Source organism: Nansenia antarctica, assembly GCF_963989245.1.
Source record: "Nansenia antarctica genome assembly, chromosome: 17".
Classification (NCBI taxonomy): domain Eukaryota; kingdom Metazoa; phylum Chordata; class Actinopteri; order Argentiniformes; family Microstomatidae; genus Nansenia; species Nansenia antarctica.
Window position 1 is genome coordinate 12,737,135 of NC_137687.1, and position 17,695 is coordinate 12,754,829.

Consider the following 17,695-nt stretch of genomic DNA (forward strand, 5'->3'; position numbering starts at 1 on the left):
CCCTCCTGATTTTTCTGAAATCCATTTCCATCCACATGGAGAGAGGCGTCCCGACGGCGGGGTGATTAATGAGGGACGATATTGAACACATGCTCTTTTGTGGTCTTAAAAACTCTTTAAATCTTGTTTTCAGATGAGGGTGATATTGTGGTGCTCTCTCCGATAATGTCATAAAATGCATCTTCCATCACGGAATAGACCAGATGGTGGAAATATCTAGTCGGCTAAATCAATTACTCATACATTTATGTTGCACTGTAGGTGAGAGCAATCTCCGCGAGCGGATAAATGACTTTCACTACCACCATTTAAGGGTGGATAAGGATTCACAAAGTATATAACGGCTTCTGCCTGTGCATCGCTCAGGCCTCATGTACAGTACACTTACCACATAGTACTGAAGAGCAGAGATAGAACATAGTAAAGAGTAGACATGCATAATACCACGGATTCAACGTTGGACAAAAAATGGTAAATGGACTGACTTGTATAGCATCTTATTCCAAAGCGCTTTACAATGACCTCTCATTCACCCATTCACACACACATTCGCACACCAAGGGCGGCAAGCTACCATGCAAGGCGCCGGCCCGCTCACTGGGAGCAATTTGGGGTTCAGTGTCTTGCCCAAGGACACCTCGACATGTGGCCAGCCATGCTGTCAAACATAGATATTGATGTACCAGAATTCAACAATGTCTTTAAGTCCTGAAAACCACCTGCTCCGTTCATTTAGTGATGATGATATGAGAAAGCAACAGTATTACCATATGACAATATTTACTGTAGTTGAGATGTAGTTGAGATGTAGTTGAGTCACTAGCTACTTATGCACAGTGATATTGTTTGTCACACACGAAAATAGTGACAACCAAAGTGTGGGACAACACTCAACATTGCCCCAAAATATATTGGTTGAAATTCTCTTTGTAGCGTATGAAAATAAGACCACGTAGAGTAATATTTGACATTGAAACCAGAACATGGGGTGGAATACAGTACATCTTAATTGTATAGCCCAACAATTGGTCATAAATCATTCAGTCAACCAAACAACTGCCAATCACACTGCTACTCAAGAATATGAAAACAGCATTAAGCAAAACAATTAATTTTAATGAAAATTGGCACAAAGTGGGCTTGGACTTGGAATACCCACATTGTTTAATTGATGTTTAAATCTAATCCGTATTAAGAATAATTAGCTTTTTAAAAAGCTGATTAGCTTTCTCTTCTCATGATAATGGTTTGAGCTGATATAAGCTCCTTTTTATTTTTTAAAATATGTGCTAGCCAGTGATTCAGTTTAACTTCATCGCGCCGCTAATCCGTATGCTTCTAGAGATAAATCCAGAAGATCCACGCTAATCTCACCCCGGTACTGAGAACGAGTTAGCCCCTCCGATATAGCCCCACGATACACACATCAACCTGTCAGAAGCAATTATCATTTAGACAACTCTACTCTGGGTTTTTTAAACACCCTGCAGATATCGGGGGGTGAGACAAAATGTGAGCAGAAGGGAGAATGAGAGCCTAGGACTTCAGTGGAGGACTTGAATGAACAAAACCACAGGCAGAAACATGTAACAGCAGCCTCCTTTGTTTTTCTGCCGTTTCCTCAAGTGGAATGAATATAGATTTGCTCATTTGCCTTAGGTGCTGTCTTTGAAACATATCTAGTGCGTGTGTTCATTACAAAGTTCACTGAGACAATATTAGAGCACCATAATATCTGTCTTACCCTCGCACATACTGTAGTGGGGGTCTGGTGGGATGCACACGTTTGCATGTGTATGTGTGCATATGAACCAAGTTTGCACTAATATGATATTCAATAATTATCCTCATTGCGTTGACCTAATGGGCAATCATAACATGATGAGCAGTGATTAAACATTATGGGCCCTAAATGTTTGTGTTGTGTTCACGAGATACAAAATGCAATGACGACATGACATTTTGCAAACATGACTAGATTAGATTAGATTAGATTCGATTAGATTCAACTTTTTGTCATTGCCCAGAGTACAAGTACTGAGACAACATAGTTTGGCCTCTAACCATATGCAAATAGTGCAAATACTGCATAGTGCAAAAGACATGATATGTAGACAGTGCAAGATATTACAGTATAAGTTATTACAGTGAGTATAAATAAATGAATATAAAAGTGAATATATACATGAAATTAATATCAATATGATATGTACAGTTATGATATGATATGTACAGTATGCTATGTACAGTTATTATATGATGTGTATCGTATGATATGATGTGTACAGTATGCTATGTACAGTTATTATATGATGTGTATCGTATGATATGATGTGTACAGTATGCTATGTACAGTTATTATATGATGTGTATCGTATGATATGATGTGTACAGTATGATATGATGTGTACAGTATGGTATGATGTGTACAGTATGATATGATGTGTACAGTATGATATGTACAGAACATGGGCAATAGGTCTTGAGGTATGTAACATAGTATGTAGATCTATTTATACATATTGTTTTCATAATTAGAGACTAGTATAATAAACATGATAAGTGCAAACAAGCAGTAGTGCAAAAGCTACATTGAAGTCCTGAGTGTGCAGCCAGTAGAGGCATGGGGGTACAATGATACTGGGACTACATACACTTTACAATGAAATAATTCACAGAGAAGGTTAGCTGTCTTAATCAACTTTCCTCATACCCCAAAGGCGAAAGTTAAACCAGACCGCACGACAATATGGTAATAGTCCTATCCCTTGTCATCATTTATGTAACACAACAATCATTTTGCACCTGATGCATGGATAGCCACAGTCGACTGTACGATGTGAATGATTAATTTAGCATTTGCTTTTCTTCTAACAAGATAATGTTATTAATGTATATGTGCCACGCTCCTCCGCAGATCGCTGAATCAATCAAGTTATGTTATTAATATATCTGTTATTATGATACTAAGTTCTGTTCTTATGTTTATTTTGCCACTGGATAACTAGGTGTAGTCTCAACTCATTAGCCACTGTAACAACCCCCACACACAGATACGCTTTCCTCCCTCCTTTAACAAGGGCACTAGGGTAGTATGTTACTATTCTCACTATGCTCTGAATGCTATAGTCATGCACAAGCTCAGGCACAAGTGATAGTCTTGCACAAGCAGTTAGGAGGACGCGGTAGAGACCCGCTGTACCGCTAACGTGGTTGATCCTGATACGCTGCTGTAGTTACGGTGTGAAAAGGCCACGCGGCAGCCGTAGCCAAGCACTAGACTAGCGCCCTCTGCCACTCACGTAAGGTCACCAATTAGAGAGCCGCGCTTTGAGTTGAGCTAGGTACCATCATTACTGTAACAGCCCCGCCCGCCCGCCCCCCCCCCCCGCCCGCCACCCCCTCCCTCCGTCCTCCACTACCCCTGGTGCCCGCTCACTTAATTAATAATTCATACACACAGGAACATATGAAGGGCACGGAGGGTGCACAGTCAAGGCTTTGCTTTCCCCTCTAATAGATATGATTGAAATATAAATAAGGGTAACTTTCCTTCCTATTCCCCACTGCAGACTGCAGTAATATCCCTGATCTGATACTTAGGGTCTGAATTTGGACCGGCATGCAGACTCGTGTAGCAGTGCTGTGCTATTATTAGTAACAGTAGCATAACAGTAGTAATGCAATTATCGGACTGGGTTCCTAATGGGAGCTCTTTTGTTATAAACTACAGTACGTTAGTGGCTTATTTTGTTTCAGTTAAAAGGGTGAGGAAGTAACTTTCACAACACATTCTGTTTTACATCTCATTACACATACAGTGTACCCGTTTCACAGTTACAGAGTGAACCCGGGGAGCGGATTTCTTCGACACCTCCCAACAGATATGAATCCAGAGGATGTCAAATCTAAATCAGTATTCCGTTAACAGCTCACTTGTGCCTCATTAACGTAGGGGTTAGATGTTGCCATGGTTACCAACCAGAGAGGGCATGGGGTGGGGGGTGGGGGAGGGGGGGTTCATTGTGTCACCCCCCGCCCCAACTCTCTCTCACTCTTTTTTAGCTCAGACATACAAGGGCCATTATTCTATGCCTTGACTGGCAAAATCGGGCAGGGGGGGGCGGGGGGGCTGTGGTGTGTGTGTGTGGGGGGGCTGTGGTAGGGGCAGGGGGCAGCTCAATGCAAACATATTGTAGTAAGGCCAAGGCTTGTTAACTCTTCACCCCTGTCTGTCACCTGTATAATGCAGCTTTCAAACGTTGGACATTAAGCGGCTGCCATGTTCCCAGGTAAGGAGGCCTCTCTCTCTAATGGTACTCCAGTGGACGCCCTTGGCAGCTTGAAAACGAGCCCATTAAGTAGAACACTTCAATGTATAATTATGCACTTGTTCCATTGGTGCCGTCGCCACTCCGTGGGTTAAATCATTACAGCTCGGAATAGAAAAAATAAATAAAAAATCAATCCTTTTCAAAAGCCTATCAACACAATTAAGAGACGCGATCGGCTTTGACATGAACACATGAAAGGGGGGTTTGTCTAGCTGTTAAAAGGGAGACGTTCAGATGGTTGTAAAATGTAAACAAAGCTATGGAGAGCAGGACATTGACTGCTGAATTTGTATGGGGGTACAGGAGCTCTTGTTTTTAAGAGTCAATGCACTTAAATGTCTTCCTGACTGGAGAGAAAATATCCAGAGAAAGTATGTATTCAGAATGTTGCTTCTTTCACAAAAACAGTGGCTTCAAAGTAAACAACAACTCTAAGATTCTAACATATGAAAATGTATTCATATTATATATATATATATATATATATATATAATACATATACAATATTGTCCCCGACGAAAAAAGCAGTTGAGATCATATTTGCACAAGTAGCCTGTATTTAAATCGGGTTTATTCAAGCCCAAAACCAATGTTGGGTCAGGACCTACTTTGTAACTTCGTTCCTAAGTCAGGTAATATTCGGTCCCTGATAACAGTTAATTGGCATGTAATTACTATGTGTAATTTGTTCTGATGAAAAATACTAACAAGTATGTGAGACATAAACATAATTTGCTTCACGGAAATGACTGGAACAGAATGTTACGCAGGATCCATTAGAAGCACTCAGGCTTGCTACGATGCAGAGAGAAGGCTCAGAGATCTGGAGCGTTGCTATACTATATACCACACTATGACCGTCTCAGTTGCGTTTCGCTGATATCCAGTTAAAAGGTTTGCCAGGTTAAAGAACATCACAAGCTCCAGACGTGTCACAGCGTTTCTCTTCATGATAAACAAGATACCGCACCACGACCTCAAATTGTTTGAGGTTTTAAAGAGACCTGTCACAAAATGTCACATTACTTCGCATACTTCTAACTCACCTCAGGTCAACTCGTCATCATTTCAACGTCACAGTGTTCCAACAACTTTCCCTACAGATAGAAATACAATGTTACGCCTATACTGTGGACACTCTGACTGAGGTTTACTCAATCGTGGTAATAGCTGTAGCTAAACGCAGAGCCATAGCATCGACATGCTGAAACATTTTCTCATCAAATACCGCAGTATGGTAAAACAATTATGCAATATTGTCCTTCAATCCAACAGTTAAGGGCATTTGCTTGCGCTCCCCGCAGAAGTTATAATAGATTTACTGTAATTCCTAACAGCTCCCCTGTGCCACAAAATGGCCACCCATTGTGATAATAACCCACTTTCGCACTGTTTATCCATGCACAGCTACTGCTGGAAAACACAAGTGAATGGTAATTCATCTTTAAGGAGGGATGGGATGCCTTGTTCTGTAAGACCATCCCTCTTTTCTAAAAAAAGCACTCGGGGGGGGGGGGTGTTTCAGCGGTTCTCATGAGGAATCAACTATTACTGATACAATTAGCACATTTCCATTATCATGGCCAGAGTTTGGAGTTTTTTGTTTTCGCTTTTTGGCTGTTCTGTTCCCATACATTTGCTCAGCTGGATCATGAGTTCAAGCTCTCGCAGGACTGTGGATCCCTCAGGGTCTCCATATTTCAGGATAACCCGCTGCACTTCTTTCTGCAGGCGGGTTGAGAGATTTGGAGAAACACATCCAAAGAAGGACTTTTATATGCAGCCAAGTAACATCTTCAGCATTATATGATTATACAGTTAGATCTAGTATCAAACATACACATAAACTCCCATATTTCTCGCCCTAGTAGAATTATTTAAGAATATGTCTATCGGAATATGCTGTATAGTGTTTACATTACATTAAAGGGATGGGAATTACATTACATTAAAGGGATTAAACAGCTTATTTTCATGTTTAGGTGAAATATCCTCTTACCCTGAGTTGTCCTCATAGGCCAGTAGTGTTAGCTTCTCTGGTTCTCCACGTTGCTACCACAGCAAACAGCGAACAGTTAGCAGCAACCTCTCCAATAAGACAGGGTTCCAACAGGGCTAAGTTGACATAATGATGCCCAAATCTCCTCAAAGAAACTTCAAACACATTTGAGTAGCGGATATATACTACTTTAGATGAACCTGTATTGTCATCGCAAACAACATCGTTTTGCAATATATTATGCAGAAACAGGTACAACGGTATCTATATCCACAGTAAAAATGAATCCTATATGAATGAAAGAATGAATGAATGAATGAATGAATGAATGAATGAATGAATGAATGAATGGTCTTTATTGTCATTGCTACAGTACAGGTACCATACAACGAAATTTGGGAGGGGTGGCTCCCCTGGTGCTAGGAAAGAAAAAAAACTAAAAAAACAAGAAGGGAAGGAGCTGGTTTACATAAATAAAGGCTATGTACACTATACTATACTGTACAGATAAAACGACTAGGGTTGTCATATTGCACATAGTGTTATTGCACATTCATTTAAAGTGTCGCAGTTTGCAGGCTTGAAATGTACACATTTGTGCCTCAGCACTACACCTGATTTTTTCAATCCAGCAGCTGCCATCAATCCGTCCAGACTGTCCAGGGCCCAGAACAGGACATTACCTGAAAGGCCGCCCAGCAAGGAAGGAGCAACTGCTCCAAAAGCACCATAACAAAGCCAGACTACGGTTTGCAAATGCTCATGGGGACAACAATCGTACTTTTTTGGAGGATTGTTGGAGGATTGTTGGAGGATTGTTGGAGGATTGTTGTCCCCATGTGAATTTGCAAACCGTAGTCTTTGTTATGCTGCTTTTGGAGCAGTTGCTTCTCCCTTGCTGGGCGGCCTTTCAGGTAATGTCGATATAGGATACATTTTTACTGTGGATATAGTAGATACCTTTGTGTCCTCTGGTCTAATGAAACAAAAATGTAACAGTTGGGCCATAATGACCATCGTTATGTTTGTAGGAAAAAAGTGTGGGCAGAACTGAAAAAGCATGTGCGAGCAAGGAGGCCTACAAACAGTGGCGGTTCTAGGATTTTAAAAATGTGGTGGCAAAGGATTTCTCGGGCGGGGCGATGCCCCTTAGCCCCACACACCACCCATTCACCCACCCACAATTATTTGTGATATATATACTGTTATACACTATTATTACGCATGTAACTATCCTACACCCCTTAGCCTAGCCCCCCATACCATCATCCTACTCATTCACACACCCACAATTAGTTTGGAATTATAATATTTACGCTATCCTATACCCCTCAGTTCCACACATACTCAATAAAGCACACACTCAAGAAAAGCAACAAAGAACATTTTTCTAACACACAAGAACCACAATTAGGCCAACTAGAGTAACTAAACTAACAATGAAACAAATGGAGTACTTCATGAATACAAATGGATTCAACGTTTTTTGACTGTCCCTAACTGTACTGCCATTTTAAAACTGTATTTTCCTAGTAAAGGGAGAAAGATTGAACCTGGATAGTTTCTTCATAATATAAAACAGTCACCCGGAAGTCTGATTTTAGTCATAACAAAGTTTTTACCAAATGTGCACTTACTGTAGTTTGCCTTTGTAGGGCCTATAATAGTCGTATGCAATGTATCTCACATTAATTCCAGCAATAGTGTGAGCCTAATTATAAGCAAAGCCGCAATCGGCTACTGCATATGAATCAGCCAATAACATTTGCTGATCAATTATGGCATATATTTTCATTTGACTAATTCTGAACTTGGAATTGTAATTTGTTAAAACAGTGAACTATCATACCATGAGGTCCAGCGGGTCCACTTGCAGTCTGTCTGTCTGTCTGTCTGTCTGTCTCCCTCTCACCAATGTGTTTCTGCCACTCTCCCTCAAAATCTCTGTCTCCATCATTCTGTTTCTCCTCTTCATCTCCCTCATGTATTTCTTCTCCCCTCATTTCTTCCTCCTCTCCTCTAACTTCCTGCCCTACCTCCGAGGGTCCATCACCTTCCCTCTCTCTGTCCTCCTCCTGTCCTCCATCTTTGCCTCTCTCTCCATCCTGCTGAATATTTTGTTCCTTCCTTTGGAAAAAAACTGGCAATATGCCCTTCCTTCCTTTTCATATTGTCTCTATAATAAACAGTAATAAACATAACACATGATTAGTGTGGATAAAAAATCTGTAACATATTTTCACATGACATTTGCAAACGCTAGCTGGCTAACGTCACCACTAACCCTTGACCTGGAACTACCTTGGTCTATCACTTCATTCATTTAGTTTTATTACATAAAGATTGAGTAGCTGTGAGTATTGTCGTGATTAACAGATTAGCGTCAACAAAACCCTGATTTAGGTAGTCTACCAGTACCTATTCAAACAGGTGAAATCGTCGTGACGATTCGCTTGATAGATTGCCTGATGGAGCCGGAATGGTGCGGTCGGGCTGAGTTTGTTAAATCAAATGAAAACCCTGACCGCACCATTCCGGCTATCAGGCAATCTTATCAAGAGAATCGTCACAACGATTTCACCTGTCTGAACAGGTACTTTATTAGAGGGTGGACATTATGATAACAATGAGTTTAATATATAAATAAATCAATCAATCAATCATTCTCTCTACTATTACTCTGACATTTCACATTCTTAAAATGAAGTAGTGATCCTAACTGACCTAAGACAGGGAATGTTTACTAGGATTAAATGTCAGGAATTGTGAAAAAATGTTTTTTCCCAGTTACTGAGTAAATGTATTTGGCTAAGGTGTATGTAAACAGCTGACTTGAACTGTAAATGTTAGCCTTCTGCTGCGGTACCAAAGTGGACAACAGGGACCAAGAGAAACGTTCATTACCGGGCTATGAGGACAACTCAGGGTAAGATGATATTTCACCTTAACATGAAAATAGGCTGAACCATAAGTATTTATGTAGTCCATACGCATGCCTACAGACAGACCTACTGTAACAGCAATGAACAAGACTATTGTTCAGTGAAGGAGGCAGATTTGGATTCTCACAGTGACCAGCACATCCCCCTCTCTCTGGGGCTACTGTGGTCGTCGACTGCCTGGAAGCCACATTCGCAGCGGGTACGCCGCAGTTGTTCACTGTGGTTTCAATGTTGCTAGGCTACCTCACTTCTCTGTTTTCTGTTAGAAAATATACTGTTCAATAAAGCGGTTCAAGGGAGACCTGTGGGTTTGAATACTGAGTGATGTGAACCTGCGAGGGAAACTGACAGCACTAATAGCATTTTTTATAGGTCTTTTCTTTTCCCCAGACCCCGTAGCACAACAGCGCGTGTGCCTGCTGCCTGTACGCTTCATCTCCCACCAGCACAATATCCATACATAGATACATTTATGACTTTTTCAGTCAGTCTATAGTTTCACAGCCTTTAATTTATAAAGTAACAAGCCATGGAGGTTACAAATGCCTCCGATGTGGTCTAACACTTCCCTTTCATGTGTGTGTGAATAATTTCACAGCCCGACAAAAAACTGCAAATCTATGAAAAAAGCAGCAGAATGAAGAAACATAATCGTGATTGTATTATATTCTTCCTGTTTAGGGTTCAGTTGGACATACTCCAAGCTTCAGAACGGGGGCACCCGGGGTTAAAGGGTGAACAGGCAAGCTGCTCGACGACGACCGCGTAGTGACGCTAGCGCTGCTTGTTCTGTCCCCTGGTTTTCGCTGTGAACGATGAAACCTGCGTCTGTGGAAAGAGATTTGACCCCCCACCACTCACAGGCGGCTCCTTGAACTCTATAGGGCAGCACGCCGCGACCCCGCGACCCCCCAGTCGCGTGGCCAACTGATTTCCCAAGAGTCCCCCCTGGCCACCGACCGGTTCTGTGACCCGCCCGCTGACCCCTCGCTTCCTTTATGGGTCCATGTAAATTTCCCCACTGCTCTCTCTCTGAGAGGATAACATACCATAACAAACAAAGGCAGGTATAGGAGTCTAGCCCGACCATGCTAGCTTCATCAATCTATCGGATAGGATTTGTGTCTTGTCATTCTACGGCTAACGTCTTAAGGAGCTTTGCTTTGTCGGGGTGTGCTATGTTTTAGACCGGTTTTTAGTCCAAACTCACTACAATATTTTTGATTTTTGTTTTGCCGTAAGGACAGTTCTGAAACATCTGTTTGATTCTCCACTCTCCGCCGTACGTCAGTGTAGACGGGTGGGTCTCCGAGCGCACTGTCCTCAGAGGCTTGTGTAGCCCAGCCCCATACTGTATCAGTGTATGTTGAGCTGTTTCCCCCTGTGTTTATCCTAAGCAAACGCTATAAAAGGCACATGAATATTTTAACTGCACTTAGGCTTATGGTGAAAGGTTATTATGGCCATGCAGCATTTTGAGGGCATACTTAAATCGCTGTTTTCAGTTGTTGTTAACAGCTAGAGAGTAAAATTACTTTAATATAGCTAATTAGTCCTTTGAAAACGTCCGGGGGACTTCAAGTGATTTCGACGGCAAACTAAAAGCTAGCCACCTCTTAGCCTATAAGCATATTCAGCCACGGAGCCATCTTCCTATTTCCAAAGCGAGGCTCCACACAGTAGATAGTGACCAAAGCTGCTTCCTGGAGAGCGACCGAGTTTGCAGGCGTCGTGTTTCAAGCGAGGACTTACAAACACCTGATTCTACTAATCAGCTGCTAACAAGGATTAGCAGATGACTCAGCTATTAGTGCAGGGCCTGGAACCAACCCACCCTCCCCCTCCCCCTCTCTCTCTCTCTCTCTCTCTCTCTCTCTCTCTCTCTCTCTCTCTCTCTCTCTCTCTCTCTCTCTCTCTCTCTCTCTCTCTCTCTCTCTCTACCCTTTCTTTCAATAACAATCAGTCAATAACTACATGTCATGTAACCACACAAGGCTGAGGGAAGGGGAAGGGAGGTGTGTGTGTGTGTGTGTGTGTGTGTGTGTGTGTGTGTGTGGAGGGGGGGGGGCTTATATCCACGACTTATCAACTGCAACTCGCTAGCAGCCACAATATCCTACTTCCTGTCTGACTGAAACAAATTCCTGTTGGACTACAATGACTGTGCTACTAAGACCACTATATTACGTTTGTGTGTGTGTGTGTGTGCGCGTGCGTACGTGTGTGTGTGTGTGTGTGTGTAACCTCCTTAATTTCCTCTCCCCTTATCCTAAAGATACACAGCGGCCAGCCAGTGGGATAGACACACCTTGTGTATTTAATCATCTCCGTACATACTGTATACGCATCCGTGTTTTCTTTTCATGTGAATAACTTACATTTTTTTACTAACAGGGTGTGCTGGGTCTGCTAACACTTCTGTCAGTGTTCCCACTGTATTACACCGGCGTACCGGGCATTATTAAGATGGACGACGCTGTCACATGGGGCCCGGTGTTGTTGCTGTATGAGCGTTTTGCCTACTCTGTTATCATTATCATGGCTGATGTTATTGTTACAGTGTCCATTACTGAGCAGGAAGCAGAATGTGCCTGCTGATCGCTGCAAAAAGGGAACGCTTGAATAGAAGAACCGAGCTACTGTATTGGAATACATTGGCCGGTATGTGCTGCCATACAATCTATGTTTACAGACGGAAGTGAAGCATACAGTATAGAGTATAGCACAGACTGTACGCCTCGATGGGGGCCACATTGTATAGAACCAACTAGAACCCTAAGAAAACGCCTCTCGAGCTGATGGATTGTCCTTGAGAGGTGTGCGTTCGCTTCGTCGTCCTCCGGATGATATATACAACCGACCGACATGAGGCAGGGCGACAATTCAGAGTGACAAAGCAAACCGATTTTTTCTTTTCATTTTTCTGGAGTTATTATGGATTAAAACGGCCTTAAATGCATTATACAGTAGTCACAATACCAGCTCCCCCTGCCACTACTATTGAAAGCGATTCACCACTACTACATCTGTCACGACATGTATTACCACATGTGTTTACTTACTTCGATGGCAAATACTACTGCTGCATAGGACTCTTAGCGATGGAGGTGTGGTGGTGATGGCTGTCGCAGAAGAAGAAGAAGCCATAGCTAAAACGTTACCCCTGTCAATAGCAGCAGTAGTGGTAGTAGCAGTACAACTTCTGACCATCTCTGACCAGACACACATGTTAATGCTCTCTCTCTCTCTCTCTCTCTCTCTCCTCTCTCTCTCTCTCTCTCTCTCCCTCTCCCTCTCTCCCTCTCTCTCTCCCTCTCCCTCTCCCTCTCTCTCCCCCTCTTTCTCTCTCTCCCCCTCTCTCTCTCTCTTCCACTGCGCTTTAAGATGCTGAAGCAGGTGTGATAAATGCTGCCGTTTAAATCAAAGCTCTCCTCTCTCTCCCCTCTCTCACTCTGGGGAGCGGGCGGATGTCTACACGCAGATTGATATCAGGGGGCCCAGCCATATCCTGCGAGGGCTGAGTGATGGTCTGTCTGGATAAAAAATGAACTTTATTCCCAGCGCGCCTGCTATGATTCATGTGTCCCCGCACCCCCCCCCCCCCCTCCCCAAGCCCCCGCACCCACCCTGCGCCGCGCTCTCCCTGGAAACATGTGGGCTACATCTTAGAGTGAACCGCAGCCTGCCCACCACAGCAAATCACATTACTGTGTGTGTGTGTGTGTGTGTGTGTGTGTGCGTGTGTGCGTGTGAGTTATGCTGTGCCGCATCCAAAGCTACCATTTAGTTTCCATTAATCAGCTTAAGGTGAATGAAATATTAAATAACCTCTTAGCTGTGTTGGTTTTTCTAAAGGGGCTTCGGTCGCCATGTTTTTCTTCCGCAGTCGCACACAAGCACCCGTGTCTGCTGTTGAAGCTGGGCGGTGAGAGGAAAACGTTGTAGTGGCGAGGTCTGGTCTTATGCCTGTTTAAACCCCTGACCACTGTCTGTGAGAGCTGTTGTCTGATGTCTGCTGCGTTCCTACTGGGTTGCAGTATCTCTGTGGCTCGAGGGGCCTGACGGCAGCCATGTTGTTCTAGCCAGACTGGCGCTTGTCAGTAAGTACAGTAGGAGGGAAGAGTCTGCAGCACCGTGATAGTGTGATGACATTGGGACCGCACCTTGAGTCTGATTTGGAATAGACAGTTCTCGTTCGGTCCCTCTACCCTCCTTCCATACTGTGTGTGACAAGCATAAGTATCAGGGTCATATTACTCACAGATTGCATTCTGTCCCTTTTTTCTCCCTTGATAAGAACACTGTGAAACATTATGCCACTCCACGTGTGAGTGGGCAGTGTAGGAGGTGACAGCGCAAAGAGAACATAAAAGTCAGGCTTCAGATTCCAATTAGTTCCCCCTAGAAACTGAAACTTGCACATGCAAAAAAGGATAATTGCTAATAAATCATCCCGAGCGTGTCTTCAGGTATTAACGTCTCTTGTCCGCCTGCCTAAAAAAAGAGCCGGGGCTTAATAACATTATTTCTGTGAGGAAGGGAAATGTTTTGACACGTTACTGTGGAGATCTGTGGTCATTGAGGCCTTTTTTATTGTCTTTCAACGAAAACAAGTCTTTAGCCTATGTCGCCCTCCGTGCAAATAGAACCGCAATCGAGGGTGAGGGGAGGAGTCGCCAGCCAATCATAAAAGCATATTAAAAGTTTTTAAAGAGAAGTGTAATGTCAATGGAACAGAATTTCCATAATTGCACCCTATAAAGTGTCTGATGACTGATGGTTAAGGCTAATGAGAGAGTGGAAGAGGACAGCGGAGTGACATCCCATAATTATCACCTCAAATCAAAATTGGGGAAGAGAGAGAGAAGAAGAAGAAGAAGAAAAAAAGAATACACATGGAACACGACAAGGAGATAAATATACGGTTTTCCCACCTGATAGAGAAGAAACAGATACATGCCCGTGGTGAAGGAGGCAGAACGTGAACGAACTGACATGGAGGAGAGAAATAGAACCGTGTAAATGACAGCGGTGGTTTAGAGAACAGCCGTGCCTTTTTTACTTACTAAAAGAGCCGCCCCTCTTTACAATGCTAAGCTGCTATTTACACACAACGACCACTAGTTGGCCGCTTGTAAATTAGCCTGCTTCCTACACAGAAAAAACTGCAAAATAGCTTTATATTAGCTTATCCTGATGTGATTTTGAAAATTTAAGGATACTGGGTGGTAGAACGCACATATCTAGGAAAGGTCATGAAAAGAGGGTCCTGAAATTGAATCGAGCGCAAAGATATAACTTTTTTTTTTTTTACTCACAGGGGTCAAATGACCCCTCATGGCTGATTAAATGCTAGAGATCAAAAGATGCTTGTCACAAAGACATCTGCATGACTGTCTATACTGTAGTACCTTTGAGCAGTTCAGGTATTGGTAAAGTGACGCACGTACAGTGGGCTTCATACTGACCCTAATAATCAATCTCTCCATCCCATGGTAACACCTCGACAAACGAAAAAGAGAAAAATAGAGCAGGAGGAGGAGGAGGAGGAGGAGGAGGAGTGACATCTGCACAGAAACAACTTTGATATGGACCACAATGTCCAGCGGTCGACAGATCCAATCCCTTGGAGAAGGTAAAAAGGCCATACTGTAATCCTGTAGATGAAATTGAAACCCTTTCACCGAGGAGGAAAACACTAACCCAGCAGTATATGAAGCCTGCTTCGCCTCCCTCTCGGACGATTGATCAAAAGGTATTAAAAGTGTAATAGAGATCTGTTAGCGATTGATTAAAGGTCAGATGAATCCTAACGGTGATTGAATAACAATAAAAAAAGATCAATACGGCAAATATTGGTCTTAGGGTAATTCCATATTAACATCCTAACAGTGATAAAGGAGCTTTGGGACGTACCAGGCAACACGGTGTCAAGTAGCATTCGCGTCAATTTATAATAGAGAAATGCTACCTTCTATACCTTCGACTCATAGGTGGAAAGAAAACCCACACGGTTGCTACGATGCAGAATCCGGGACAGAGAGGTTATTGTTTCTCTTTGTAAAAATGAGAAAACCTTCACTGGTGGGATATTATGTGATCCTAGAGGAATAAGCTAATATCCAAATAGATATAGCCTACAGTACATACAGCTACTGTGTGGACTAGTGTTGGTGATCTGTTCATCGTTTTGTGGTGGAGGTGAAAGTCATTTATTTTTTTGTAGCATTTATAGCCTTCTAATATAGGACCTTATTACACAAAGTCAGTGATGGCTTTAATAGAGGGCGATTGAATATGTCCAGAGTCCTTGAAATGCCTTGGCTTCACAAGAAGCCCGCTGTTACAGGGTTGAACTGTGGCGGCCACACCAGCAGTGAATGTTAAAGATTCAGTATGTAGATCTTGAGGTTGAATGGACATGATAAATAGGAAAGCGTTAAAGAAATGAGATTGCATCAAGAGGGTTCAGTGGAGAGAAAGTGTTTTCTAAAGTCTGCTGTTGAGGTTAAGCACTGGCCTTTACAGTACGTGCCATTGGTACGTGACGGTTGTTTATATGGATATGCATAAAAATGTGTCGACAGCCGATTTAATGTTCAGACTTTTATTCTGAAAAATGTGAATACATTTCAGGGTTGTTGAAAATCAAACTACACACGTCTCTAGTCAACTGACACGGCTTGTTTTGTGAGCCTGCTAACAATGTAAAGTAGTGTTCTAGTATCTAGTTAACTAGGTAGCAGTTTGGGGATTACTCACAGAATCCATTGCATGGCACTGTTTTGGCTCGACTAGCGAGTGTGTCGTTGATTTTCAACAATGCTGAAATGTATTACAATTTTTCAGAATAAAAGCCCTGAGCGGTCCGTCAGCTGCCGACTTGTTCCTGGTTTCACCAGCTAGCCGCCACATGTACTGTATGTGTCGCTAATAAAAAACACATCATTATGTTTGCTCAATGACGACTCTGATTTTGATTTAAGTATTAAATCAGTTGATGCGTGGAAGGCTTATTCATTGAACTTGACCAACTTGACTACTTTGTAATTTGATTTTCCATTTACCCCAATCCGGATTGTGTTATATTTCTACTATTTTGCTATGACTTGTCTGCTACACTACCCCTTTTCTTTTTTGTTTTCTTTCTTTTTGTCCCTCCTTGTTCTGTATTGTCATTGTTATGTGTTGTTAAAAGCGATAAAAAATCTTGATCACAAAAAAAAAGAAAACACATCATATCGACATGCTTCACCTTTAACAATGGACTTACCCTAAAGACACCTCTGTTCCTGAGGCACTCTTTTGTGTTACTTGATTGAAGGGACACAGCGTGTAGGTATACCTACAAAGAGGGAAGAAGGGACAAAAGAGTTTACAGTTATACATAATATACAGTCATTGTGTTATTTGTACTCCACACATTATTGGTTCTTAGGTTTTACATTGATGAATCATCTTTTTTTGGTAAACTTACAGAAAAACACTTGAAAAAATACAATGAAAAAATACTATAACCAAAGACAGGCAGACACTGAGGGGTTTCAGCCACGAAAATCTACATATTTATTGGCTGTAAACGTGGGTCATCGGCGGTGAACTTGACCTCTACTCACACAGTGGGAGTTGCTCAATGACATAAAGAGAAGACACGACGTGGCCTGGGGTGGTCCAGTGGTCTAGCACCGCGGTCTACAGTACAGTGCACACATATTATGCCCATGTCGGCATAGGTTCGAATCCGGCCCATGCCCTGCTGACATGGCCTCTCTCCCTTCTTCTCCTTACTTTCCTGTCTGTCTGCACTATATCTGTCGAATAAAAATGAAAACTCTGAAGAAAAAAGAGTACGTGGGTGTGAGAGGTACTATGGGGCGATGTAAGAACGTCAACCAATGGGAATCCAGAATGCTGTAAACAATGACAATGCGCAAGTTGCATTTGGATCCATTTCTATACATTATAGAGTTGAGTTACCTCATACAAAATACATTAGAATTCTCGCTGTGGAACCATAATATTGAGGAGCTCTAGCAGGACCAAAGCTGCCTCAAAAATCCCAATTATCTTTTTAAGAATAGACAGGCCCCTGCAGTCCACGCCCAGATATTTGTGTCCAAACGATCCTTATGCTTTTAGGCTTTTTCTTGGTGCATAACAATACTTACAGCTGAAAAGTCTTAATTGAGGCCAGAGCCATTTTTTTATGACGTTTTCCTGGCGATGGACAAACATTGAAGGGGAGGGTGAGGGCGGTAGCTTGGTCGCCTTGCCCGGTGTGAGTGCTACCATCGGGTCTGCTCATGCCGTGTACAAGACAGCGTGACTTGGAGGAAGCCAGTTAAGCCGCCTGACTGACTGACTAACTGACTGACTGACTGACAGACAACAGACAGGCATGCATGCATACAGACAGAAAA

At 42.6% G+C, this 17,695-nt stretch overlaps 1 protein-coding gene across 1 annotated transcript in view; it reads right to left on the reverse strand.

The window, feature by feature from the left end:
• Positions 1-17,695, reverse strand: part of LOC308172298 (glucosidase 2 subunit beta-like) — a 134,771-nt gene that overhangs the window by 10,001 nt on the left and 107,075 nt on the right. The window contains exon 13 of the mRNA XM_080547201.1: positions 16,549-16,620. Coding sequence (XP_080403327.1) covers positions 16,549-16,620 — 72 coding nt within the window. The remainder of the gene's footprint in view (positions 1-16,548; positions 16,621-17,695) is intronic.